General features: G+C 35.7%; 2 protein-coding genes across 4 annotated transcripts in view; both read left to right on the top strand.

Moving 5' to 3' along the window:
• Positions 1–15,801, top strand: part of tlcd3bb (TLC domain containing 3Bb) — a 538,378-nt gene that overhangs the window by 291,693 nt on the left and 230,884 nt on the right. The gene's annotated exons all lie outside the window — the stretch shown is intronic.
• Positions 507–14,492, top strand: ppp4cb (protein phosphatase 4, catalytic subunit b). Of its 3 annotated transcripts, none has more exons than XR_015503511.1 (9): positions 507–633; positions 4,053–4,305; positions 4,404–4,455; positions 5,541–5,591; positions 7,152–7,253; positions 7,336–8,445; positions 8,522–9,358; positions 11,052–11,241; positions 13,596–14,492. XR_015503511.1 is itself a non-coding variant. In XM_087275183.1 (9 exons), the coding sequence occupies exons 2-9, from the start codon at positions 4,208–4,210 to the stop codon at positions 13,723–13,725; spliced, it is 924 nt and encodes a 307-aa protein (XP_087131309.1). In that variant the 5' UTR covers positions 507–982; positions 4,053–4,207; the 3' UTR covers positions 13,726–14,492.

The following is a 15,801-nucleotide window of genomic DNA, read 5'->3' as shown; positions in this document are numbered from 1 at the left end:
TGTTAATAAATTACAATTTAAAGGATGATTTAATAAATAATATGAATGATATCCACCTTTTCACACAAAAAAAAATAATTTTACGTTTTGTCAGTTTAGTGGCTAATTATTTAATTTATAGAAAACCCTGCTGTTTAATTTGTTAATTTGTGTGTGTGTGTGTGTGTGTGTGTGTGTGTGTGTGTGTGTGTGTGTGTGTGTGTGTGTGTGTGTGTGTGTGTTCTGTTTTATAATTAATTTTTATAAATATTATATTGAGTATTTTTATTATTTTTGCTCTGTTCTGAGAATAATTAAAATTATTGTGGTTAATTGAGTTTGTTTTATTGTATTTGTTTTATACTGCAGTTTAAAAAAATGTTTTATTCATTTAAAAAAAACTGAAAATTCGTTGATTTCCGGCCGCAGCTGTATTCCTTCTAGCAACAACCAATACCTCGCTCCGCCGCTGGAGGCAGTATGGAGCCGCTGGCGGTCTCATATGTCTGGCTTTCCAAAAGGGAGGCGCTTGACGCCGGTAGAGGGTGGTGGGAGAAAAAGACCGACGAAACCGGGTGAAGCTCTGAAAAGAGAGCTGACGTTATAGTCTTTACATCGCTATATTTCGCAAAGCTCTGCCTGGAGTGGTTAAAGGTAAGTGTCGCTCGTATATTTCTCGAAGTCTTGTGTGTTTTCCGCGGTTTTTGAGCGTTTGCTGGCCGTCTATTTGAGCAGATGTCTGGGCAGATGAGCTCTTTTTTTCAGGCCTTTAGCTGCTCAAGCTAGTTAGCCCGGCTAATTCCGGATTGACTCGCTTTTGGCTGGAAATCGAGGTCGAGTTTGACATTAAGGTTCTTGACATCGAGTAGGTTAATAATTGTGAGTGGCGTGTTCGTCGGTGGTTTCTGTGTAACGTCAGGGGTTGTTTAATTCATCGGTGAGTTTTCAGGAAAGTTGTGCCAGTCTACTTCACCGTCACGTTGGACCAGCGAGCACAGCTAACGTTAAGTACTCATTTTTAAAGCTTTACCTTAATGTGTTAGCAAAAGTGTTGTTCAAAATACTTGTATTTTTTTCTAAAATATGTTTAGCTTATCTTAAATCAGAGCATAAAGGATTCGCTAATGTCGACATACGACTGAACTGTCATCCTAAAATCATTCATTTAAATCCAGTGCTAGTTTTAAACAAATTTTACTGTTTACACTTTTTATTAATGTCACTGAAATCTTGTATAAAGTCAAGTGTTGCACATTGAGCTGGTTTCCTTGCTAAATAGGCCACTGACCTCATTCACAAATGTAATTTTAGTTTTAATATTTTAATTGTCATAAATGTAATGTTGTTCATTAAAAATGTATTGATAATATATTCAGCGTTTATATATTTAAATGTAATGTACGAATACGCAATAAGCGATTATAACTAGTCTCAGTAAGGCTGTCATTATGATGGTTCTCGCCCACTAATTAATATGACGTTATACTAAAATATGTACACAAGCTGTGTTTGCGGTTTATTCTTGGTGGCATCATGTGACGTCATTTGTCTTGATTAACGGGTTACTCGGACTCACCTTTTTGTTTTTTTGTTTTTTTGGCTTGAACTGACAATACAGAAACATCAGAACAAAATCCAAGGGATCAAAATTAGGGTGAAGATGTTTTTATATTCAGATATTTAGACATTCTTTTTAATAATATTCATTTCAGAGGAGTATTCTTTGTTAATTCTGAACAGGAAAATTAAATTAGCCAATGACAAATAAAGTACAACATTGTTCACAGTCAAATACATAGTGCTAATGTTGTTTTGAAGTCAAACTGGCATGCCATTTCAGACTGAATATTTAAAGTAGAGTGGTGAATATTACAACAGAGACAGTTAAATGAACGAATGTGCGAATATAATACCAACTTTACCTCAATGGGATCACAGAAAGATCTTTAAAAAAAGATTAATAATATGCAGTCATGAAAAAATCTTTAAACACATACAAATAAAATATCATTAGACAGAAAGGGAATTAATATTCATATTATTTTCAGCTTAGTCCCTTTTTTAATCAGGGGTCGGCACAGCGTAATGAACCACCTACTTATCCAGCATTTGTTTTGCACAGCGGATGCCCTTCCAGCTGCAACCCAACACTGGGAAACACCTTTACACTATTGCATTCATACACGCATACACACACTGGCCAATTTAGCTTATTCAACTCACCTATAGCGCATGTGTTTGGACTGTGGGGGAAACCGGAGCTGCGGAAGAAAACCCACGCCATCACAGGGAGAACATACAAACTCCACACAGAAATGCGAACTGACCCAGCAAAGGCTCGAACCAGCTAACTTTTTGCCGTGAGGTGATTGTACTACCCACTGCGCCACCGTGACACCCCAATAATAATAATACAATTATTAAATTGAATAAATGACACTTAAACAAATAACCGTATGGAAAGTAACAAAAATCGAGGACCTCCTTTAAATATATCTGTAAAATATTTCAGAAATCTTAGGTTTTTTATTCTTGGTAAAATGAAGTGATTTTAACAGTGAGTTAAAGTCTATGCTAAAATAAAAAAGGACAGGTAACCTCACTGCCAACTAGTGTTTCGGAAGTGTTAATGCAGACCAACAGAGACAGCGCGCACAAGTATAAATGCACAGCTGCGCGCGTTGCATGCGCCGTGGGTTACGCCGGTCACTTGACGCAGAAGTATAAACCAGGCATAATGCTGCACGATTCTGGCAAAATGTGAATCACGATTTTTTTATATTTGTGCTTAAAATCAAGGTCAGGATTTTCTCACAATTCTGTAAATGTAAAATAAAGGTTAATATGATTAGCCTATTATTATTTTTAATTCTCAAACATGTGGTAAAACAACAAAAATAGTAGGCCTATGTGTAGCTCTACTTTTGCTTAAAATGCTAAGCTTTGTATAGTCATTATGGTGGACTTTCAATACGTCCTGTTTGTTAACTCACAGTAAAATGATGACATCAGAATACAACTATTCATAATTATAAAGTTGATTTATTATGTTTAGGATATGTGCTAGTCATCTGTTATTGACAGCATTATTAGACCATTTGTTTTCACTGGTAAAATTAGAATTTTGTCAATCTCCGATTCCTTTGTGCATTATATTCTACATTATATATAGGCTAGGGTTGTTATACTGAAACAGTAAACATTTATTTTCATTCATGCACAACACTTTGTAATCACTATGAAAGTAAAAAACATATCAAATGCTTGTCGTAATCCTAACTCTAAAATGCCATATGATCATTTAAATGTGCGCACAGGTTTCACTTTCACTTCCGAGTGCGGCTCATGGCTGCTGTCACTGTGAGAAAAAACACACGCATGCAAATCAAAACTCCCGTACGGCCCTCAAACGATCGCTCTGTGCAACAAACTGAACGTTTTACAACTTCATTACCTGTTATTCACAGCATATGAAGGTTCTGTTCACTAAAGTAGGCGTCATGCGTGCACGCGCACGTGAATACATCATTACATGAAGGCAGAAATGACATTTTTGGGTGAATTATACCTTATAAATAAAGTATGTGACTCTTTTAACGCCATTTGAAGGTGTCAATGTTGCTCTGAAGACTGATGCGACTACCTTTAAGCTTCTTTTCTGACCTTGAAAATATAATTGGCTGAATTAATATCATGTGTAGGGTTGAATCAAGATCGGGATCTTTTTTCCGATTAATAGTGCAGCCCTAAAGCTGACAGAAACAAAACTGGAGAATAATGCTAACCTATTATTCATTGAGAAAGATGGTGCAAAATAGTCTGAAAAATCAACGTGACAGATGAGCAGACACATGTGGATGTGAATTATGTATATGGATGTGAATTGCTAAAGGTCAAGATGATTCAAAGTTCTGATTCTGTGTTATTTAGCGGTTGTTATCTCAAAATAACATTTCTTGGAATGTCACGACTAGCCTATCAAAATCAACGATTCCATATAGCCATGTTATAAACGAGTAACTGCATAGTTCATACTCGGCCCATATTAAAATGCTCTTGTTTTCTCCAAACAGGTTGTCGTGCCCGGACTCCTCCCGCCACCTCTCCGCATCTCTGGTGTGAGTGTGTCTGTGTTTGGTCTGCACAGAGAGAGATTGTTAGCACCACAGTCGCTGTATTGACTGTTTTGTGAGGGGAAAACAGGCAGACGGGCTCTCAGCGATCCGCCATGGGTGACATGAGTGATCTGGACCGACAGATCGACCAGCTGAGGAGGTGTGAGCTCATCAAGGAGAATGAGGTCAAAGCCCTGTGTGCCAAAGCCAGGTGATTACAGCCTGCCCAAAACAGGCACCCAAGCAATCTGTCACTCCCAAATGTTGATTAAATGCTTACACAACACTAATGTTTGGTTATTGTTTCAGAGAGATTCTTGTAGAAGAGAGTAATGTACAGAGGGTGGACTCTCCTGTCACGGTGAGTATTCACAAACACTGCATAGAGAAGCTTTGAGTAGTACATTACTGTAATGTTTCTTTTATTAAAGTGTTAGTTCACACAAAAAGTTCAAATTCTGTCATCATTTGCTCATCCTTCACTTATTTCATACCTGTTTGTGCTTCTTTCTTCTGTTGAAAACACAAAGAAAGAAATACTAAAGAGCGTTTGGAAAGACAGGACACTCTTAAAAAAAAGAGATTACAAAATCTAAAGTGGTTTTCCTCGTTAAAATTACTGTCATAGTATTTTATTTTTTCTGGCATATTGTTTTGTTCAACAGTAGAAAGAAATTCATAAAAGCTTGAAACCAGTTGATTGTAAATAAATGTTAAAAAAAGGAACTTTAATTTTTGAGTGAGCTATAGCCCTTTAATATTAGTTATCAGTGTTAAACTAATATGCTTTTTATAGTGAAATGTATCACTAATGTAATTTCAAGTTGATTTATAGGCATGACAATTTGTACAGTGTTGCCATTGGGTTTTAGATGTGTATAAAATATACAATATATTATCATCAAATTAATACATTTATTACAGGAAAAAAATAATCAGAACAAAAACCCATAATACTTCTAATTACAATAGACAACTAATTAATAATTAGAATAGCTAACTAATTAACAATTAATAACTAATTAATAATTAGAATAGCTGTACAAATAGTAATTACATGGATAAATAAGGCGCATTAACTTAGTTGATACCCATTTCTTGTTACTTAAGAATGACTGATTAATAACTGAAGTATATGTAATATGTTTTTTATGTTTTTCATATTATGTAATATATTTTTATCCATGTTGATCTTGCCATGAAATAAGTTGCTTATGTGGCAAAAAAAAACAAACATGAATGGTCGTGGCCAACTTTCCTTTTCTGCCTAACACAATAATTAAGTTACTTTAAAAGATGTTGGTGGAAAAAAGTTTTAGTGAGCACAAAACAAACACGTATATTTGACCATATTTTCTGTTCCAGAGACTAAAGTTCCTCCTTCTTCAAAGAAAATTGATAATAAAGCATCTCTACGAGAAGTAAATGGTTTATTTTTGTCTCCAGGTGTGTGGTGACATCCACGGGCAGTTTTATGACCTGAAGGAATTGTTTAGGGTGAGTCTGAGCTCTTTTTCACACAATGTAAATATAAAATGATAAATCTGTATTTTTATACTGGCTATTAAAATATTAAAGGGTTGCAATGTCAATTTTAGAAATATTTGTAAACATTTATTATCTGTATTGGTAGTACTGGCTACTAAAAGGTTAAAGGGTTGCAATGTCAACTTTTTTAATCATTTTAAACATTTAATATCTGCATTTTTTTATACTGGCTATTTTAAGATTAAAGGGTTGTGAGGTCAATTTATTAATCATTTTAAACGTTTAATATCTGTATTTTTTATTCTGGCAATTTAAAGATTAAAAGCTTACAATGTTAAGTTTATTAATAATTTTAAACATTTAATATCTGTATTTTTTATACTGGCAATTATAAAATTAAAGGGTTGTGAGGTCAATTTATTAATAATTTTAAACATTTAATATCTGTATTTTTTATTCTGGCAATTTAAAGATTAAAGGCTTACAATGTTAAGTTTATTAATAATTTTAAACATTTAATATCTGTATTTTGTATACTGGCTATAATAAGATTAAAAGGTTGTAAGATCAATTTAATAATAATTTTTTAAAACCATTTAATATCTGCATTTTTTATACTGGCTATTATAAAATTAAAGGGTTGTGAGGTCAATTTATTAATCATTTTAAACATTTAATATCTGCATTTTGTATACTGGCTATTATAAGATTAAAGGCTTACAATGTTAAGTTTATTAATAATTTTAAACATTTAATATCTGCATTTTGTATACTGGCTATTATAAGATTAAAGGCTTACAATGTTAAGTTTATTAATAATTTTAAACATTTAATATCTGCATTTTTTATACTGGCTATTATAAGATTAAAGGCTTACAATGTTAAGTTTATTAATAATTTTAAACATTTAATATCTGTATTTTTTTTTATTGGCTATTAAAGGGCAATGAAACCCCCCTGTTACAGCAGGGTGTTTTCACACCTAGTTTGGAAAAAGTCAGGATTCAGGAAAGTGGGTGTGTCTAGCTCTGTTTGGGTGGGAGTGTCAAGGGAGGGAAAAGGGAAAGGATTTGAATAAAAATGGTTCCCAAACAAACAAACATGCACTCAGCTGAGAAAGACAGAGACTGTTTTTAAATGATGGTTGAATGTTTGATACCGCACATCGTATAAGAGAATAAAGAGAAAAAAATCCTGTCACAAAATGCGGTGAAAATTAAACTCGACGGTCAGCAATAAGTTTGCTTGCATTGTTCACGTGTTTACACTCCGAGAGCAGCAGTAACTCAGAAATCATTTTGACTAAGGTCTGTCTTTACAATAAACAATACATTTTATGACTGTAAAATGTGTCATACGATTTCTGAATGGTCAAAATTCGCTGTTTAGTGCAGCTTCTGTCATTAACACCTCGTCTTTTTTAATCTTAATTGAATGTAAATATGTTAAATGTGCATTTGCTTTGTGTATTTGAGGAAACGAGGGCACACATCGTCTCTTGTTTAATCTCTGATGTTATTTATTTGTAGCTGGCTAATAAATTAATACATAATATCTGTTCTCCTTCAGGTGGGAGGCGACGTTCCAGAAACAAACTACCTCTTTATGGGAGACTTTGTGGACAGAGGCTTTTACAGTGTTGAGACCTTTCTGTTACTTCTCGCCCTCAAGGTACAGTGAAGTTGTAGTTTTTAATCAGATGTTATGGTGGTCGTAGTCAGACATCATAAACTGATCGGATGTCTTCTCACAGGTGCGTTATCCAGACAGAATCACCCTGATCCGGGGAAATCACGAGTCTAGACAGATCACACAGGTGTACGGCTTTTATGACGAGTGTTTAAGAAAATACGGCTCGGTTACAGTATGGAGGTACTGCACGGAGATCTTCGACTACCTGTCTCTATCCGCCATCATTGACGGCAAAGTGAGTCGAATTGTTCACCTTAAAATTAAGAAGCTATCATCATTTTCTCACCTTCATCTTATTAGAGAAACCTGAGAGGTTTCTGTGCCACTACTAAAAGTCAGGATAATCAAAACCTGAATTTTGGAGAGATACAGTCACTTTGTGTTTTTTATTTGCATGAATACCTGTCTTTTTATTTGCCTGAAGTTATGTCTGTTTATCATATAAAGTTTATTATCTCCTCACAAAAGATTCAGCTGCTTCATTTATTTGGTGTTGTATTGATTTAAACAAAGTCGGGCCTCCCAAAAAAATAGTTTTACCCCTTAGCAAAGAAAGAAAATGCATATTTGGAACAGTTTAAGGGAGTATATAGTGCATGAGTCTTCAGGTTTTCTTTCTTTAATCTGGTTTCACATGGGTGCTGGAAATCTTTGAACGTGTGAATTTTATTCTAGTGATGTCGAGGTTGTTTAGATCAGAAAGAGCTTTACTGCCGGGTATGTTCGCACATGTGAGGAATTTGTTTTCGTGACAGAGTTTCTACATTGCTACAGAAATACAGAGGCAGGACAATAAACAGATAATAAATATATTTAAAAAAAAGCAGCAAGTAGTGAATGCTAATATACAAATTGACAAGTGCATGTAGAGCTATATTACTATATATAACGTTATATGTGCAACTGTTATGTTCAAATTGCCATGTAAAGTGTGTTGCTAAATAAGTGTATAAAAGTGTATGGCAAGTAGTGATGTTGGTTCCACGGTTGTTATCAAGTGTTCATGAGATGAGGGAAGAAACTGTTTCTGTGTCGGGCTGTTCTGCTGCGCTGTGCTCTGTAGCGTCAACTAGAAGGTAAAACTTCAGAGAGGCAGTGTGCTGGGTGTGAGGGGTCCAGAGTGATTTTGGCAGCCCATCTGCTCGCTCTCAATAAGTACAGTTCTTGGGGAGTTGGGAGGGTTGTACCAATGGTTCGCTCAGCAGTGCAATCAATTCTACGTCGTCTTTGGAGATCGTATTTGGTAGCTTAAAAGTGTTTGGTTTTAAAAGTGTTTCAATTTTTGATAAAGTGCATGAAATGTGAATGTGATTGTGTTTCTTTTATGATGATTAATCCTAGTTAACAGATATTAATAATAATTTAAAAAAAAAACTATTTAAATAAAATAGTCTGCACATGTGCTTCTAGTGTAGTCTGCCTGTCTTTTACATTTTTTTATCTGTGCTCTTTGATTAAGCAGTTGAAGAAGACAAAATGCATGCACATTACAGCTTCATCACTAAACATTGCATGAAAGTGAAGTAAATCTAAATTTAAGATGAAAGATGACCCATTTTTAGTATGAGGTAATCCCATATAAGTAATTTAAAGTAAGGCTTTCGTCAAACATGCCATTAAATATTTTCTATACTGTTTAACAAATACTATCTGAATTAATATGATAAAGTATGTATATATATATGTAAATATGTAATTTGCCACACTTGTAAAGTGCTTGAAAAGTTTAAAAATGCACCTGTGATGTGCTTGAAAAGTGCTTAAATTTGACTTGGAGAAATGGTGTTAGAACAGGAAAGAAAATTCACGTTTGACTGATCAAGAAATGTCCTGCGGGTTTAGAAAGGCATGAAGATGATGATATTTTTAAATGTTCATTTTGAGGTGCACTAAACCTTTATAAAGGTTACACTTGTTGTCTTAGCACTGGTCTGATGTGTTTTATTTATTTCTGCAGATCTTCTGTGTACATGGAGGCCTGTCGCCTTCCATCCAGACTCTGGACCAGATCAGAACCATCGACAGAAAGCAGGAAGTGCCTCACGATGGACCCATGTGTGATCTTTTGTGGTCTGATCCTGAAGGTAATTCTGATGTCTGTAGTGTCATGGCTATGATAACCATTGTTATCATCATCATCATCATCATCATCTCCTCGTATGTTTTTTCTATTTGTGTGTTTTGTTTATTTAATGTGCAAAACATACAGTAAACACTGAACCCATAAGCAGCTATACAACAAGAATGGAAATAACAGTAATGTGTATAAACTAATGATAAATAGAATATTTAGATAGTAGGGCTGCTCGATTTTGGAAAATCATAATCACGATTATTTTGGTCATAATTGTAATTACGATTATTCAAAAAGATTACTGTGAAGTCAAAATTATTAGCCGTCCTGAGAATTTTTAAAAAAATAAATATTTCCCAAATTATGTTTAACAGAGCAAGGAATTTTAACAGTATTTCCTATAATATTTTTTCTTCTGGAGAAAGTCTTATTTGTTTTATTTCGGCTAGAATAAAAGCAGATTTAAATATTTTGATAGCTATTTTAAGGTCAATATTATTAGCCCCTTTAGGCAATATATTTTTTTTATTGTTTGCAGAAGAAACTAATGTTATACAATGACTTGCCTAATTACCCTAATTAAGCCTTTGAATTTGAATGCTTGTATTTTGAAAAATATCTAGTCAAATATTATGTGCTGTCATCATAGCAAAGATAAAATAAATCATGTTTAGAAATGTGTTGAAAAAAAAATTCTTTCCATTAAACAGAAATTGGGGAGGAAAGGGGTTGCTAATAATTCAGGAGGGCTAATAATTCTGACTACAACAGTATATTTACAGTTATTTTCCTCCCTGCAAAGGAAAGAGAAATAATTACAAGAAAATAAAAATATAAAACAAACTGTGCTTTAAGTATCTTCACCGTAAGAAAAACACTTCAGCTACAAAAGTCCTTCAGTCAAGTGTAGCGAGGGATTTTCTCCTTTTGTTACTTGATTAATAATGATAGAAACAGGCGGCAGCAGGAATAGTGTGCTGTCACTTTAATGGTTACACAAATGAGGGTTAATATGAATAAACACTAAACACCACGATTTGACGCTGAACGCATACTTTTGACTGTGTATGCGCGCCACACACACACAGCAGCAGCATGCGGTTTAGTTCGCGCTTTTAAGAGCAACAAATGTTTTCAACTGGAAAGGGGGCGGTAAATAATGGAATAATCGTTTATCTCGATTAATGGTTTTTCATAATTGTTAGAAGCCAAAATCAAAATTTAAATCGGATTTTCGAATAATTGCACAGCCATATTAAACAGTCTTTAGCATTCATGGTAATAATACTGAAGTGTGTGAAGATGGGAATAAAACTCTGACTGCAACAGTTACATTAATAATAACAATGGTAGTAAATGGTAGTGCACTCACAATAATTTGCTGTTGAACTCCACAGAACGCCATATAAAAGCCAGAAACTGTTTCGCACAGGCCTATCTAAAGGAACAATGTTGCCAACAGGCAAAACAACCAACAATGAAGAATGCACAAATCTCATTATAATGGAAGTCAATGAGGAAAAAACAGCCACTGACTTAACTAAAGTGTTGTACATTTGAACAATACAAAAATAACATTGATGTAATGACAATGTAAATCTCCAGAAGAAAAGAGAAAACACACCTGACACATACCTCATCTGTCCTGTCTTCTGCGTGTGAGCATGTCTCTTCATTATGTGAATGTGTTCTCTGTCTGACAGACACCACAGGCTGGGGCGTGAGTCCGAGAGGTGCTGGCTATCTGTTTGGCAGTGATGTTGTGGCTCAGTTTAACGCCGCCAACGACATCGATATGATATGCAGAGCACACCAGCTCGTCATGGAGGGTTACAAGTGGCATTTCAACGAGACCGTTCTCACTGTGTGGTCTGCGCCCAACTACTGCTACAGGTGGGTTTGATGTGCAGCCAATGAGATGAGAGATGCGTTCATGAAGCCTGATTTATTTCACATGTTTACATTTAAGTAATTTTTTTTCAGTATTAGTTACTAGGGCTGCACAATGCATAGTTTGAGCATTGATATTGCAATGTGTGTATCTGCAATAAGGAGAAAAGGCTTTTTTTGGTGCTGCAGCTTAAGGATGCCTCATATGGAGAATGTAGTCTGATGCATTGCTCAGGTGTGAGTTTCTCACAGACTTCAACAGTGTAAAAATCTTGACGGTTCTGTGGGTCTCGTCTATTAGATATGTCCTTTATTTTGTACTTTCAATTAGATTCAAGTCAGGTGATTGGTTGGGCCATTCTACAGCTTGATTTTCTTCCTCTGAAAGTATTTGAGAGTTTCCTTGGCTGTGTTTTGGATTGTTGTCTTGCTGAAATGTCCACAATGGTTTCATCTTCATCCTCCTGCTAGTGTAGATGTTAGACTGAAGCAGCTGATATGCATTTACACTGAGGAAGGGCAGAGGGTTGCTGAAGAACTACTGGGAGATTTCAGCTGCTGTCTGGGCTTTCACTGCCGAACTACACCTCCCTTTCTTCATGTGTTCAGTACTTTTTCCCTGTGTCGTTTAATTTAATTACACAGAACTTTATTTGTAAACTAATTAGATTTGTTTTCTTTTTATATATGGATTTCTTAAGTTGTTACCAACATCTCGGGAAAATTTCTTTGGCACCTTTAGAAATGTTTTTTGAGGAAAATGGTGATGTTTTCAATACTTATTTCCCCGCTGTATACATTTTATACATAATTGACACTATGCTTTTTTATTTTTACGTATTTTCCAGTTTTTTGTGTGTGTGTATAATTGTAATTTAGATTTGTTTATGGGGGAATGGTTGGAAATAATATTGGTCTAAATCTTCCTGTAAAACTATCCTATTATTTCTGTAAAAGTTTAATAAACTGATAGAAAGATGACATTGATTTAGGGTGTTTTCACACCTGCCTTCTTTAGTTCGGTTGAATCACACTAGAGTTGGTTTTCCCTCTTGGTGTGGTTCGTTTGGGCAGGTGAGAATGCAGCAATCGTACTCGAGTGCGCACCAAAAGTGGAACAAAAAACCGTATTGAGACCTCCTGAAGAAGTTGTCTCCGTATGCTTTCAAACGAACCCTGGATCGGTTCGTTTGTAATGAGAATATGATCCAAACTAAAACGGACCCAACCGCAAAAAGTACTGCGCCTTTTTGGCCTAATCCAGCTGCAGTAGGCCAATGCTCTGTGCATTGTGGGATGTGGAGGGAAAATATTTGTTGACAGCGCTTTACCAACAATTTTAAAAGGAGAGAGAAACATGCATCACCTGATGGATTGTTAGTAATATTTCTGGAAGATGACCATGTCACAGTTTAGCTAAATTAATTCACGCCTCCTCCTGAAGTGACCTGCAGTGCGCCTTAGCCGTTTGCAATGCCTTAAAACATTGTTTTTCAGCCACAGCCACGCTTCATTCTCTAAATATAGAGTCTAAAGTGATGTATACAAACTATATAGTATACTATGAGCAGGGATACAATCAGCCAGCGCAGTCGTACCTCCATAGTCAAAACCAACATTTTGTGTGTGCCTGTTTGTTCACTTTCAATTCAATTCAGCTTTATTTGTACAGCGCTTTTACAATGTAGATTGTGTCAAAGCAGCTTCACATAAATGGTCCTAGTAACTGTAACAGTGTAGTTCAGTTTTTTAGTTTAAGTTCAGTTCAGTTCAGCTTAGCTCAGTTCAGTGTGATTTAATCATTACTGAGAGTTCAAACACTGAAGAGCAAATTCATCGATGCGTAGCTCTACCAATCCTGAACCATGCGAGCCAGTGGCGATAGCGGAGAGGGAAAAAAAACTTCACCTGATGGGAGTGAAGAAAAAAAAAACCTTGAGAGAACCAGACTCAGTTGGGCACGAACATTTTAATTTCTCCGCTGGCCAAAAGTCTTGTGCAGGGCTTCAGTCGCCGTGGAAGTTCCATTGGCATTTTCCCGCACGTTAATTCCGACCAATCGTAAAGCAGTTTTGGGAATACGTTCAAAAACATCTAGCCAATGAGTGATGTGGAGTTTGTCACATGACTGCATTTTGGTTCTTTTCGACTGGTTCAGACCAAAGCAATCAGTGTGATGTGAAAACGACCCAAAGACGGCAGAAAATACTACAGTATATGATTTGTTGCCTTTAGTCCAGACCAAATGAGCTGAACCACAGTTGTGAAAGCACCCTTAATTTTCAGGTGAACTATCCCTTTAAGAACAAACGTTGTCAATGATTCAGCATATTGACATCTGCTTCTCTTCCTCACAGATGTGGGAACGTGGCAGCGATCCTCGAGCTGGACGAGCATCTGCAGAAAGAGTTCATCATTTTCGAAGCCGCTCCGCAAGAAACCAGAGGCATTCCCTCCAAAAAGCCAGTCGCTGACTACTTCCTGTGAGCTTCCCGGATGCCAGCACTCTCAACAGGAAGTGGTGCCCTGTGTGTACTTGTATTTCTGTTTCCCCTTTCCCTGCCCAACTGTCTTAATTGTGCTTTTTTTATTATTATTATTCTTACTTTCTCTGTAATATTCAGTTTTTGTTTTCTACTTTCCATCCACTTTCACATTCTTTCACTGGGCCATCAAGACACACATTGGCATTATGTTCCGCTGTGAATTCTCTCAATCTCAGACTCACGGTATGCTGTAGATGTAGACCTTTATTATGTATGTGAATAGCGGTAGGGAGAGAGGAAGAGCTTCTGGGGAAGAGCTGGTTTCACGTGTTCCTCAGAAAAAGCTGTATTTGTCCAAGCGGGAGGTCAAAACTGGTTGATGGAGACTTTTTTTTGTTGTTTCTTCAACTCCTTTCTTCTTATTCTCTTTTCATGCAAGTTTTGAATCTGTTAGAGAATGGGTTTGACACGACCCTGCTTTGATTACATTTACAGTCATCGGCTTTCAGCAGAGTCCTTATAGTTTCAGATTTCCCCGTTTTTTTTTTTTTTTTGTTTGTTTTTTGTTTTTTGCGAAGGAAATGACTGCAGATTCTGTGGTCATATGTATATGGACATTAACTACACTGGAAAACATTAACCATACACACACACACAGAACTGGAGTTAGAAATGTGCTTTTCCCTCTTGACTGTTCTCTCTATAGGACTTATTGTTGATTCTTATTTTTAATTTGTGAAAATAAAATGTACTTTTGTATAAATTTAAGAACGGATTTTCTGTTTGTTTCCTTTTTTTATGAACAAACCTTGCCATCAGTACACCGTTTATGATCTCGGATTTCTTTGCAGATTAGATACTAGGAAAACTGTTTATTTTGGGTATTGTTGTGATATTTCTTGAGATGTTAAAATCAAATATAAAGATGTATAGGTATATAAGATGAGATCTAAAAGTAAAAAAAAAGCTTTTTATTCTATATAAAATATAATTTTAAGCTATTTTAATATATACATGTATGTACACTACTTGACAAGTCTTGTCGCCTATGTAAGTTTTATGAACAACAGGTAATAACTTGACTTCTAGTTGATCATTTGGTATCAGAAGTAGCCTACATTTAAAGCAAAGGCCTTTAGATTACGCTTATTTTACCAAAATCTTACTAAAATATGATCATGCCTTGATTTTTAATGATTTAATTAGGACAGTAAGGTCTGACTTTGCTTAGACAAAAAGTCTTGTCACTAAACAGAAATAATGTCCAGTACAGAATATAAAGTCCTGCTGCAGTGGAAACAGAATGAATATTGTGTCTGACTCCATCATGAGCTTGGAGGACTGCATCCATACATCTCTGCACTGACTCAAATCACTGATTAATAAAGTCATCTGGAATGGCAAATAAAGCGTTCTTGCAGGACTCCTAGATCTCATCAAGATTCTTTGGATTCATCTTCAATGCCTTCTCCTTCTTACCCCCAGGCATGCTCAATAATGTTAATGTCTGGTGACTGGGCTGGCCAATCCTGGAGCACCTTGACCTTTGCTTTCAGTAGCTTTGATGTGGAGGCTGAAGTATGAGAAGGAGCACTATCCTGCTGGAGAATTCGCCCTCTCCTGTGGTTTGTAATGTAATGGGCAGCACAAATGTCTTGATTCCTCAGGCTGTTGATGTTGCAGATCTCTCTCACGCCCCCATACTGAATGCAACCCCAAACCATGATTTCTCCTTCACCAAACTTGACTGATTTTTGTGAGAATCTCGGGTCCATGTAAGTTCCAGTAGGTCTTCTGCAGTATTTGTGATGATTGGGATGCAGTTCAGCAGATGATTCATCAAGAAAATCCAGACCTTGTGCCAACGCACGCCTCGCACCAGTGCCGATATGCAGCCAAATCGCACTGCTACTCGTGTGATATTGCTCATGTACACATATATATATATATATATATATATATATATATATATATATATATATATATATATATATATATATATATATATACACACAATTATTTACAAGAATACTGTATATAACTCATTATTTGGGTTGTAAAACTTTAAAAATAGTAA

The sequence above is a fragment of the Danio rerio genome, chromosome 12, assembly GCF_052040795.2.
Source record: "Danio rerio strain M-AB ecotype USA chromosome 12, GRCz13ab, whole genome shotgun sequence".
NCBI lineage: Eukaryota > Metazoa > Chordata > Actinopteri > Cypriniformes > Danionidae > Danio > Danio rerio.
This window is presented reverse-complemented; position numbering and strand designations above follow the sequence as displayed.

Coding starts and splice junctions, on each gene's coding strand:
- ppp4cb (XM_087275183.1), top strand. CDS start 4,208: ATGGGTGACATGAGTGATCTGGACCGACAGATCGACCAGCTGAGGAGG. Junction 4,306..4,403: donor GCCCTGTGTGCCAAAGCCAG/GTGATTACAGCC, acceptor TTATTGTTTCAG/AGAGATTCTTGTAGAAGAGA. Junction 11,242..13,595: donor GCGCCCAACTACTGCTACAG/GTGGGTTTGATG, acceptor TCTTCCTCACAG/ATGTGGGAACGTGGCAGCGA.